This window comes from Tursiops truncatus, chromosome 18 (genome assembly GCF_011762595.2).
Source record: "Tursiops truncatus isolate mTurTru1 chromosome 18, mTurTru1.mat.Y, whole genome shotgun sequence".
NCBI classification, from domain to species: domain Eukaryota; kingdom Metazoa; phylum Chordata; class Mammalia; order Artiodactyla; family Delphinidae; genus Tursiops; species Tursiops truncatus.
In genome coordinates this window covers 30,192,740-30,206,559 of record NC_047051.1, presented here as the reverse complement: position 1 = coordinate 30,206,559, position 13,820 = coordinate 30,192,740, and the positions used below count along the sequence as shown (strand labels likewise).

General features: G+C 36.1%; 1 protein-coding gene across 1 annotated transcript in view; it reads right to left on the bottom strand.

Annotated features, from left to right (window-relative positions):
• Window positions 1-356: 356 nt before the first annotated feature.
• PCDH17 (protocadherin 17) overlaps window positions 357-13,820 on the bottom strand; it is a 101,751-nt gene continuing 88,287 nt past the window's right edge. Inside the window, exon 4 of the mRNA XM_019936410.3 lies at window positions 357-1,039. Coding sequence (XP_019791969.1) covers window positions 357-1,039 — 683 coding nt within the window. The remainder of the gene's footprint in view (window positions 1,040-13,820) is intronic.

Sequence of the window (13,820 nt, the reverse complement as noted above, 5' to 3'; positions counted from 1 at the left end):
AATGAGAAAAAACTTCCATTCTCACACTGCATACCTTCCTAACAGATAGTCACAAGGTAACTTGCCTCCTCATCCTCCTTTTTCTTCTCTCTTTTTTCTTCTCTGTTTTTCTTTCCTCTTTGAACATCGTTAATTCTGTCCTAATATAAGTTTGGTCAAAACAAAGCCATTGTTATTTCTGAAAAAGAAACAGCAGTGAAAAGAACATACTTGTGGGCACTTCAGATGTTCACTAAAAGCCTTAAAGCAGCATCGGTCTTTCTTTATCCCTGTAAAATGGGGTTTTCACCAGGAGGGGTCATTTTTAAATCAACAGAAGAGACAAGAAAATGCCAATGCTTTTTTTTTTTTTTTTTTCACTTTCTCACAGCCACAGGGTCATTTCCCCGGCAGTCCTGCAGAAGCTTGTCGATTTCTCTCACGACTTCCTCTGCATCCACCGGCTCTCTGGCCAGATCTCTGTTAGAGTGGTCAAGCTGCTCCAGGACAGCGCCTATCTCACTGGAATCCCGGCTGGCTCTCGAATGCACATCGGCGAAGACCCTTGCCATCTGCTCAGAAGCCAGGAAGGGAGGGTCTCTCGGTTGCTTGCTGGGGGACAGATACTGACTGTCAGTGGGCAAGTACTGGCTGCTCGCCTCGGCCAGAGCCCCTGGCTTTGCTTCGCAACCATCCAGGGAGCCTTTCGTTGAGGTGCAAGGCTCGATGCATGCCTTGGTTGGGCTGCTTGATGCTGAGGGGACCTCTTGGAGGAGAGGGCTCAGGGCACGTTTGGCTTTTAAATAAGGTTTCACATTGGCAATGAGAATCGTGTGCTCTCGCTTGTCTTTTCCAAATGTACAAAAAGTCTTTTTCCCAGTGGGATTCACAGTTTCGTAAGTCTCAGTCTCAACATTAGCTTCAACTGTGGGTACAAAGAGATTTGTGCGGTAATCTGCGTTTTCAGCCTGATTGGTTGCAGGGAACTGTGGCATCCAACACCTGTCAGAATGACCAAGCACTCGGCATTCATCTGTGCAATTAACACACTCTTCTGGTTCTGCAAAACAAAAGAGAGGACAGCAAATCCAATCATTAGGGATGCCTTTACAGTTCTACAAAGGCTGCGATCAGCTCTCCCTGGGTTTGCTTGACCTCTGATCTCTAAATTAAAAAGGAAAAGAAAATAATTAAAACGTTTCAGGATGGTTGCATAAACCTGCTGGTTGAGACAACGGTTTTATTTAAGCCTATTCTCTAGGTATTAACAAATTTCCATAGTCTGGGAAGAAGTAAAAGTGGCCACTGGAGAATCATTCTCAGTAGAGTACAATATCACTGTAAACTAATCTCCTGGGGATATCAGTTAGTCTTTGTTCTGTGTAACCCATCCTGGAAACAGGGAACTTCAAAAAGGATTACCAGGTTTAATTTTTGAAATCAAATAACAGTGCAAAACCTGAATCACAAACTTCCATAAAAAGTCCTAAGCTGCTATTTTTTTTTTATTTTTTATCCCTATTTTGCTTGTAATTGTTATTTTGGTGACAGTCATGAAATAAGGTTTTCCTTTAAAAGCCTGCTTTTCCTACTGAAGAGTAGCAAATGGAATTTTCTATCTGAACGTGTTATGAATAAGCTTGTCAAAAAGTGCACATTGCTATTGTAGTAGATTTGCGTATGGATCATGTAATCAGTTTTCTTCACTTCAGCTTTTTGTTTTTGGTGTAAGTAGGTGAAAATGTATTTTGTAAACAGATATAGTTCAGAATGAATGACAAATCATGATTTCAATTCTAAATGATAATGATTTCTGTGAGAATTTTTGCTTCTCTCTTTTGTGATAAGCATGTAAATAATCTAAATAAAGTACTGTTTAACGATCACTATTTCAAAGATGCTGAACAAGAAAATATGAAAGAAAATTCCTTCATTATGACAACAGCTGCATATGTCCATGAACTCAATATTTTAAAAGATAACTTTGAACTATATCTTCCCAGTTGTCCCTTTCATCTACAAATCATTATTTTCCTTATGTTTAATGATCCTTTTTAAATCAGGGACCTTTTTTTCAGGAGAGGATATTTACAGCTTAAATCTATGTGATGGGAATAGAATTCCCTACTCATTTGGGAACACTTGGGATTGCCATTTAATTGATGCGAGAGGATCTCCATAATGTATAGTGTCCTGTGTGCAAGGGAAAAAGCAGCAAATTTAATAGTGCTGATAAATTTATACAGTTACTTTTCAAAGTCATATACAAAATCTGAGTCTGTACTTAAAACACACAAAAAATTCCTTATACAAAAAGAAAAAAAATAAACCACACCTTAATTATCTCAAAAGGTTTTAGGATAAAATAATTTCTTATGAAACTAAACTCTTTTAGAAAAGAATCAAAATGGTGTTTTGACAGAACAAAAATTCTGTGGTATTTCATAGCATGTATCATTATTCACACTTGAAATGTTAAAAAGAAGTATCTACGTGGTTTGTCTCTATTTTAACTTTGTCTTACTTTTAAACATATATTTACCTAGGAGTGAATAAAATATGTTAAGTTTATTATGTAATGCAGGCAAGAATGCTGAAATGTAGTCTCAAACTGAACTATCTACACACAGACTCAAATACTATCTATGATTTGAAAGGTTGTCAGACAGATGGACACAAACAGAAGCAAAAAAATCTAGGCATTTAAAATTTTCTAGAAGCCTCCCTGTGCAGATTTAAAGTAGAGCAGAATTTAAACAACAGGATATCAGAAAAGTTTAATATCAGGTATCTGTTTTCATTACCTCTTCTGAAAGTGAATCTTCAATATTATGCCTGTGTCAGTAAGTGTTAGAAAAAAAAATACATATCATTTCATTCAACTAATCTTATCCTTAAAAAATACAGTAGAAAACTTTACTATCTATTTCACTTGCTAATATTTTTGTATCTTTTAGATTTGTGATTTTTAAAAACTTCATTTACAACTCATACACTCTCTTTGAAAGACACTAACATAATTTTATTTTTCAATATTGACTGGTCTCAATTTCAGCAATTTTGATAGCCCAGCTTTGAATGAATTCAATATGAATTTAAGAATAGAGTGAACAGGACAGAATAATGCAGATTTATAAAAGTGTAAATTGACCTTGAATTTGAAACCATCAACATAAAATTATTGTTTGCACTTCACTACTGAAACTCTGCAGCTTTTTTTTACTTGACTTCATGTCACATCCTAGGGAGCAAATTTTGAGTATTGATTACGACACATTATATGCTGTTCACCTTGTCATTAGACTGTAATTTTGACAGCAGCATTTCAGAGACAGTGAAGAAAATCAAATGGACCCTTCTGTACAAGCTGCAGAAACTAAGAACATAAGATGAACTATAATTGCCAAGGGTCAAATAAGAATTTTTGAGAGAGTAGAATTATTTCTGAAGTGACATAAATAAATAGATGACTAGGTAGACACATAAAAGAGACATAGGTAGTACATAATGAATTACTAGCTAGACCAAAAAAGTAGACAAAATGGAAAAAATGAAAGAAAAAGAGAGGCGAGAAGGAAACCAAAGTGAGAGGAGAGAGGGAAGGATGGAGGGAGGAGTGAGGGAGGAGGGGCTTAAAGGAACGGGAGTCGTATTGGGAGGATTTCTGCTATGTGTACCTTCTATTATATTTTTAAAAATCCACTCAATAAACTAAGTGTGTATAATAAAGAATAATAGTGTGGAGGATTTTCTCAAGCCCTAGGACTATAAAGGTAGATAATAGCTTCTTTCTGTACCTTAGGGAAAACGAATCCCGAAACAGATATGTTGAATTATGAACTATAAAAATGAAAAAGAAGCAAATTATACAGACAGCCACTATTTGCATAGATTACATATTTGTATCAAAAAACAAATTTAGGGATCCTGGGCAGAAAACAAATTTAGAGATGCTTGATCCAAGATTCATTTTTTCTTCTGGACCAATCTGGGATTACAAATAAATTATTTACCCTCATTTTTGTCCTTTCCTTAGTATAACATAATAACCCTTTCACAGAATGCACCTCTTGCCAAGAAAGATGGGATAATCCAAATGATATATAGATGAGAGAAACTGAGAGATAAGCATATTTATATTGCAAAGTGAAAACAACTCTGAAGTCCGACAGCTAGAAATCTGGGCAGTTCTGTATATAGAGAAAGTTTACAGTGTCTAATCTTTTAAGTGTAAAATTCCCTGAAGGATCATGTGACAATCAGAAATTTAAATACTTGTTTAACATTAAGAATCATTTTCTATACTACTATAGTCACTTCTGACTATTATAAAAGCTCCCAAGGGGAGGGATATAAACACAGTCATCTTAATTAGTTCAATTTTGCATCTTAATTTATATGATCTTTTCCAAAAGATATAATCACTTAAATTACTGTAAGTACTTGCAGTTCAGCTGCCACCATAAACTATACATGCACACACACACACACACGTATAGATCTTTATTTGCATGTGTGTAATAAAATTGAGCTTTCTCCAGGAAATAGTCCAAACAAAATTTGAAAACTTAAATGCATGTCCAATGCATTCCTGAAAATTAAAAATCAGTAACTACCATAAGAGAAATACAGATGAATGAATAAAACACACAGGAAAGTTATATATTTGTAATATAAAGGATAGTAGATATATATAAAACATATATATAAATATATTTATAAATATAAAACCTTGTATATAATTTACATGTATGTATAAATCTTTTTATTTAAAATCACCAGTAAACAACCTTTTAATCTTTCCCTATGCCCTTCAACTATGAGTGTGAAACCTCTGACTGGTTAAACAACTTGACTACTGATTTTAGAATTTTATATAATTCAAGTTGATTTAGACATAAAGATGTATGAAATCTGCAAATTCATATTAGCCAATAAATCTGAAAGCTCTCTCTCTTTTTTTTAACCTAGATTAAACTGTTTTATAACTTAAAGATATTAGGCAAGCAAACATTTTTTGCCAAAATATACCTTCAAAGGAACAGGCATTGTGAAAGTTACATATATGTGAGGAAAAAAATATTTAGGTAAAACATTAAATTATCTGTTCCCAAATTATTGTATTTTAGTGATCTTCCACAAAGGTTACCAGAACTTAATGTCCACAATGTGATTTTAACCTTGTAATGTCACTACATCATGAAGAGTACACAGCCATTTCAAGATGGGTAAGAGGTGCCAATAATTACAATGTAGAAGATTAAAATTTGAAGTCAAAACACTATTTAAACCATCAAAGATTAACAAAGATTAAGGGGCCTCTATTGAACATAGTTATTTTGGGAAAAGTCAGGAGAAAACCCTTGCGTGTTGTGACTCAGAACTGTTCACTGCAGAAGAAACACAGTTCGAGGAGCCACGTCATGAAATTTCTTTAGAGTAAATCTATCTCTTTACTACAATCTGTCTCACTCTCAGGAAGGAATTTATCACAAATCAAAAGATAAGCTTATTTTCCCCATCTTCAAAGCATTATACCACATAACCCAAAGAGAGATACTTAGCAACTAATTTGTTAACACTTAGGGAAATATTAGAAAACATAAAAGGATTTCCTCCCCTTAGTTTCATTGCCTGTTTCCTCCAGAGCCCACATATCTGTACATCTGAAAACATGCTTATTATTTCTAGAATAAGAGTTTCAGATATGCATCTGATTTAATTTTTATAATGAAGAAATAAACGTCTGGGTCGTAGAAATCTGAAAACCAAAATCCATTAATCAGAACATCAGTGAGGAAGTTCTAAATTGTTGTGGTTGTGGGGAAGGCTATTTGAGAGAGTTTTCTGTGCTTTACGACTGTCAACAAAATGGTTTTATTTCAGCTCTGTAAATAGCTTTAAATAGGAATAGTGCTCTTCTGTTAGTGTGGTGGTTGCTCCTGTTTCTAACAGCACCTTAAAATTGGAGTTGTTTCCAAGTTGAGAGCTCTATAAATGAAGTTCATTTTTTATTTGTTCTCACTTTTCTTTTGTATTTCTACTTTACCTTCTTTCACCAGTGTAAGCTTTCATAACACCTAATTAGCTGTCTGGGAAAGCAGAGAGCTGGCACCCATCTATATTTATGGCTGGCCCAAATGTTCTGGAGATTAACTCTACAAAACTTAAAGTTGACGCCCATCACAGATTATCTACCAGTAAACAATGGCAAGCCAGGACCTTAGACTGACAGTTCGTGTACACCAGTTTTCTACTGAAAGTTTTTAATGTTGTAACCACAGCTTGCTTCACTGCCTTTTTCTTTCTTCAGTGCACACAAACACACACACACAATTTTACACATGTACACACACTTCTCTATGAGCACAGCAAATTACAACTAATCCAAATATATTCTAACATATCAGAGGAAAAACACCAATACTAAAATAGAAATCTCATCAGAATACAGTCCAACAAAACTTTAATAAAATGTTTCTTCAGTAAATTGACATAATTCATAATATCCTGCAAACTGACAGTTTTCTACCACATACAGTTCTCTCTTTTTTTGGCAATGTTAATGATTATTCACTTACTTCCCTTTACCATCCTATAAACCCCTTACACTTGTTATGATGATAGGGTGAGTCATTCCATATAAATGGCACTTTAACAATCTATATTCATTCAAATTATTTCCATTTTTGATTTCTATGTCTCATTTACTAGCATATTAGTTAAAATTAAACCTTCTGATTTCACACTATCTGACTATGAGGGGGTAAAAATTTCATTCAATATTACTTCTAGAGACAGCATTGGAAAGTTGTCTCAAAACGTCTTTCTCTGTGTCGGGGAATAAAAAGAAACAAGTATCCTAATATTATAATTTTATCACATGCTATTTCTTCTGCTAGTATTCACATGACTTCCAGGCTTAATTTTAGCACAATTTTTAATAACCTTGGTGTATCCCTTATTCAGGGAAGAAAAGAGAAGGGTAAGGGAAAATGTTGCATCAGAGTACAATCACTTTATTTAGCCAAGTGATCTTTCATCTATTGCCTTGTATTTCCCATGTTTCTCACTTGTGCACAGTGATCTAGGCTGTTCTACTAATCAAATAACTGATAAACAAATACACAGATGTGGGATATGTTTTTGCTTCTTTTATTTTTTAATGTAAGATCACGTATCTTGTTACAATATGCTCATTTCATGAGCATGCTTGTTCACGTGTTGGCAGTGATATAATGATAAAACACTGGGTACTGGACTCCAGGAACTTAAAATATTTCCTAATAATTGGTCATAAGAAATAATAATTTAGAAACATAGTTCATGGAATAAAAATACTATGAGAGAAATGTATATATTTTTAGGTGTATGTACTGCTGACCTGGCTTCCAGAATTTACCTCAGTTGTGAAATGCCATTCTATCTGCTTTTGATAGGCAGAGAGCACATTTTGAAGAGGAGGTTATAATAATGCTATCAAATAGTCAAACCGTGGCAGCTTAGAAGTACCAATCCTCTGGCGTGCAATTACATCACACAACACTTCTGAATGTATCGCCACAACTTCATTCAGACACCAGAAACCACTGTCCTGTATCACATTCAACTGAATCCAACTGCAGCTGGGTATTTGGAGTGCTGGGAGCATTTGCACTTACTATTCAATGCACCTGCACACCTTCGGGGATGGTTTCAATTGTTTGTGACCCTTTGGACATAATAATAGGTCTACCAGAGTGAATTTTCTGGCATAAATACTGACAACCACAGATAATGCTCTGAGATGAAGAAAAATGAAATTAAAGGGGAACATATGTTAAGGATATAAGGAAATCTGATACGGAAGCACCCGAAAAAAAAAAAAATGAGAATCTAAACCACGTATTGAGAACGTATGGCACAAATATAATTGTGTCCTGTGGCACAGTGTCCTGAAATTAACATTCAAAATTTAGCTGCCACCCTTCCCCAGTCCCATAATGTAGGTGCAGCCATCCCCTGGGGTAGTAGCAGATGCTTAGAAGTGAAGGCACAGATAAATAGGGCCATCTCTTTCTTAACAGTTACGCTCAGGAGAACTGGCTCTGCAACTCAATTCTATACTAAATGGAACAAGTTTTTGTTTTTGTTTATATTTTTGTTTTTTTGAGAAAAGGACTCTGACATAACCTATCAAAGAAAAACAATATAACTCAAATGCCCCACCAGAGTAAAGACAGCTCAAATTCATTGGAAGTAGTAGATGTGTGTAATCCAGCAGTTAAAGGAATTATATTCAATCATTCATAAGGTAAGAATGAACTAAACATCAACTTTGTGAATTGGAAGTTTTCAAGCAAAGGCATCTTCGAAAGAATGTTGTGGAACAGGTGTTGTCTCAAGTAAAGGTTTGTGGTAAATGAACTCACGTTTACCCACCTCTAAAATTCTCCAGTCTGGAAGGCTGTATCTCTTTACCAAGGAGTTTACAATTTCATTAGAAACTAGAAACTTGATTTGAAACCACCATAAGAGAAATAATTCATGATTCGTTACATTTTGAACTATGTTATATGAATGTCAAACAGAAAAACAGAGAAAAGTGTAGATTGTAATACGGTGAAAGGCTTTTTAGAAGAAGTGGTGCTTGATTTGCAATTCAAGAGATGATCAGGGTTTCAACAGACAGTGGAGAGCAGGGATAGGGTGATCTAGGTAAAGAGATTAGAAAGTGAAGTGATTACCACACAGAAATGTGTGTTTCACAGGGTGATAAGAGAGCAGATTTGTAGGTCAAAAGATGTATATTACAGTGCCTAAAAACAAAGTAACAAGGGAAAAACTGGCTAGAATGTAAAAAAAATGGAAAAGCTCTGAATAACAGACCGAATTTATTTTAACGGGTAATGGAACACTAATATAGGTATTTGAGCAATTTATTGTACATCTCAGAAGATTCTTGAAATACTTAGGAGCTTGACTGAGCAGTACTGAACAACATTTATAGCCTAAAAATCTGCTTGGTCACAGAGCAAGTAGTATTCAAATCAGCATTACTTCTGGTACAGGTATCTAGCGTTTGGGCTCCGACCAGGATTATCTCCAACAGAGCACAAAGAACCTGTCATAGCTCTGGCACCATCATTCCAACTCCAGTCCTACCCCATTCTGCTTGCGTCTCACCCCACTTCTCCTAAACTAAAGAAAGACTTAATGTATGTTGATTCAATTGATATTGTATATTAACAATATAAATCCTGAATTTTATAGTTCTGCATTAGAAAACTATTTTTTTCTTTCTACATCTACTTTATATCCCTTCCTGCTTTCTCAAATTTGCTATTACTATTAACCAACCATAAGATTGCATATGATCACATATCAGAAAGCTTAAAGGATTCTAGAAGGCCAGGAGAGGGAAGGTCTGGAAGAAAGAACATCATTATATGTATCTAGAAGAGAAGTAATAAACACTCCTACAAGGCAAGGAACATGGCCACAAATAAGGTAGTAGATGTTCAATCTCAGAAACCTTTCAAAATTTATTCTGGATCTCAAGAAGAATAAAAAAATAATGAAAATATTCTCCAAAATACTCATTTCTATTTTGGACAAAGACTATGCCACGATTTTCCAATTGCATTATATACTCTAGTGTTGCTCCCTGACTCTTATTTTTTAATCTGTTTGCCTCATCAAGTTCCTTATGCCCCTGGAGGATCAAGACTCTGAGGTCCTAGTATATTCTTACATGCTCTATTCCTTGAGAATACACTCAATAGTCACACTTCTGAATTTGAACAGAATGCTACCATTGATATAAAGGAAGATGAAATTTAAAAGGTATCAAATACTATTGGTAAGCTATAATAAGAATGACCACCCCTTACAAATTACTCAATTCATTTATGAGAGTGTCTCGTCAGTTTTCAGAATGATCCCAGGACCTAAACAAAGTTATACATAATAGCTCTCTTTTGCTATGAGATACACAGTATTTAAAGTAACATCAGATCTATCTGTTAAATACCATATTTATATAAAATTCTGAAGCTCTCTATTTATTATTGAGGGTACCATTTTCAATAAAATAAATAAATCCTACTTGACATATATCCACTGAAACATGGAGGTCAGAATATTTTCCCCTTAAGGGAATTTTTTAAACCAGAGACACTTTTATTGAAATTAAAATCTATGTTTAAGTAATCATCTCTTTATAATTTTAAATTATGTAAACAGTGAGTATTCTAAAAAACCTACACCTCAGCATCTATTAAATTTCTTTTATCTCTCCTAGGTTTCTCCTTTTGGCCATTTTTTTTTTTGATTCTACTGCATTGTTGGGTCAAATGTGCCAGTTTCTCTCTTTTGTTTTAAGGTAGTTGCCTCTGTATTTTATGCTTTATCTGACAGCTACCATCAACATATGAATTAATTAATAAGTCCTTGTAATTTTAGATTCTTGAAAGGGTTAATGCAGCTTCCAAAAAAGCCTGATTTATATGCAGTGAGAAACCTATGCTCTGGCATGCAGTAGTTAGTAAAAACTGTTTGGTTTACAAGGGCAAATTTAAAATTCTAGCGACTTAAACAATACTGTGAGTTTCAGACCCAAAACTATTTAAATATACTACTATGGAGGAGATGTTTTCCTTATGCTTTTATCGCCTGTGTAAGTTAACCCCATCTCTCATAATGACACCATTTTTGATGACATGGATGAATACACCTAAAATTCAAGTCATTCTCCTAGCAAAGTGGTAATTATTAAGGAAGGTCAATGAAAACATGCCTATTAAGCTGAACTCTTTGTAAAAAGGAAGCAAGATCGTCTTATTAGTTTTTCTCTCCTGCCTGCTATCTGGTTTCTGTTGGGATGTATTTCTATTTACTAGTTTAAATCTCACTGTTCACCTTGTTTCTAGCGCCTTTTTTTTTTTTTTTTCAATTGCTAGAGACAAGTAAATGGAATCAGTATCATTTCTGGCATTCTCAGAAAACAAGAGTTAATTCAGATGCAACTAATCCTCTCTTACTTATTATTTAGTAATCAATGCTTGCCAATAGGATTTGGGAGTCCCAGAAGATGGATTTTTTAAAAAGATTTTAATATTATAATATTTTAATGATATTATGGTCTCCAAAGTCTATTCATTAAATTCATAGAACTCTACTCTAGAGATAGATCTAAAGTTTCAATTAAGTTACCTTCAATTAGATGGACATGGTTCCAAAAGAACAGATGGGTGCCTTGCTCAGATGAGTATTTTTAAAAATGTAATTTTTTAAAAGAAATAAGTAAAACAAAAGATGTTTTCTTTCAAGATTTAAAGCTGTGGGAAAAATATGTGAAACTATACTTTTCCATAAATAATTCTTACAAAAATTACTTATATTACAATAATTTAAAAATAAACTGAGGAGAGACCTTCAAGATGGTGGAGGAGTAAGATGTGGGGATCAATTTCCTCCCCACAAATACATCAGAAATACATCTACATGTGCAACAACTCCTGGAGAATATACTGTTATGAGAGAAAAAAATAAGATACTTTTATTTAGAACAATAATAGGGAAATTACCACCTATTTTGTCAAATGCAGTTTTATTAGAATATGGGGCCACAGTCAGTCATTTTTTTACATATTGTCTATGGCTATGTTCATGATACAAGGGCAGAAGTGAATAGCTACAAAAGAGATTGTATGGCCTACAAAGCCTAAAGTATTTACCATCTGGACCTTTAAGAAAAAGTTTGTAGACCACTGACTTGGGATAGATATTTTGAGTCTCAAGCTAGATCTTAATACTTTTATATTCCCTCTTTTAGCAAGATAATGTCTGTGAAAGCCAGGTGTTGAGGATTTTTTAAGAATGATTTTAAAAAATTTCCTTAAACCTCATATACAAACCAAGATCTAAATCTGCTGGTCGATTATATAGTAGAGTTTGTTCTAATTAGAGCTAAACTATGAACCTTCTTGCTCTATGGTAGTAGGATGGTGTGACTTTCTAAACCATGGTAGAGACTCATCAATTGATCTTGAAATCAATTTTCTGGTTGTAACTAAATTTTTTAAGTGAAATAGACAAAGGTAGAAAAATAGAGAGTAAAGGCAAGATTGCTTATAAAAGCTTTGTTTCAATTTGATAACACACGTGCACACACACACACACGTTCTGGTTTACCATATATCAACATCAATTAGAAAATGTTTGAAAGTCATTGCTTAATGAAATATGAAGCTTGTAACCCAAGTGTTGTGGAGCATTAAGGATGATGGAGTTAAGTGTGACTATACTGTTCCAATCTCATCCTTAGGGACCAAAGATTGGGAGATGGAGAAGAGTAGAGGATATTTAATGGAGGACGTTGGCACCCCTTCTGATCTAGTATTCTAGAAGGAGATCTCTTTGAAGACTTCTCTGTGCAAAAAAAAACAAGGGCATGCCAAGGAGAGTTAGAAAGGCTGTGGGTATATTCTGCATTTATTCACTTCGAAAATGACCTGGATTATTGTACTAGAGTATAGATGAGGGTGGGAGCGGAGTCTCAAGCAATATTCTTGTTCCCCCAAGGTCTGCTTAGTGTTTTACAAATTTATCCACATGATTCATGGAGGGGAGGTAGAAATATAGAGGAACCAATATACTGTTAAGCAAATAACCCACCATGTTCAGTTACTTTGAGACTGAAAGTAAATGGTAGAGATGTCGTTCTGACACTCCCTTTCCCCTCTCCCAAAGCCAGATGACAACAGTGATCCCCAAAATGACCAGTGTTGGAGGGAGACCTTCAAGATGGTGGAGGAGTAAGACGTGGAGATCACCTTCCTCCCCACAAATACGTCAGAAATACATCTACATGTGGAACAACTCCTATAGAACAACTGCTGAATGCTGGCAGAAGACCTAAGACTTCCCAAAAGGCAACTCCCCAAGTACCTGGGTAGGGCAAAAGGAAAAAGGAAAAACAGAGACAAAAGAATAGGGATGGGGGCTTCCCTGGTGGCACAGTGGTTGAGAGTCCGCCTGCCAATGCAGGGGACACAATTTCGTGCCCCAGTCCGGGAAGATCCCACATGCCGTGGAGCGGCTGGGCCCGTGAGCCATGGCCGCTGAGCCTGCGCATCCGGAGCCTGTGCTCTGCAACGGGAGAGGCCACAACAGTGGGAGGCCCGTGTACCACAAAACAAACAAACAAACAAAACAAAACAAAAAAATAGGGATGGGACCTGCACCTTGGGGAGGGAGCTATGAAGGAGGAAAAGTTTCCACACACCAGGGAGCCCCTTCACTGACGGAGACAGGGGTGTGGGGAGGGGGGAGTGGGGGACAGGGGGCAGGAAGCTTCCGAGACACGGAGGAGAGCACAGCAACAGGGGTGCAGAGAGCAAAGCAGAGAAATTCCCGTACAGAGGATCAGTGCCGACCAGCACTCACCAGCCTGAGATCTTTGTCTACCCACCCTCCAGGCCGGGTGGGGGCTGGGGGCTGAGGCTCAGGATTCGGAGGTCAGATCCCAAGGAGAAGACTGGGGTTGGTTGCATGAACACAGCCTGAAGCGGGCTAGTGTGCCACAGCTAGCCGAGAGGGAGTCTGAGAAAATGTCCGGAACTGCCTAAGAGGCAAGGGACCATTGTTTGGGGGTGTCCAAGGAGAGGGGATTCAGAGCACCACCTAAATGAGCTCCAGAGACTGTCACAAGCTGCAGCTATCAGCGTGGACACCAGAGATGGACATGAAATGCTAAGGCTGCTACTGCAGCCACCAGGAAGCCTGTGTGCAAGCATAGGACACTATCCACAACTACCCTCCTGGGAGCATGTGTATCCCACCACTGCCAGGGTGCCGTG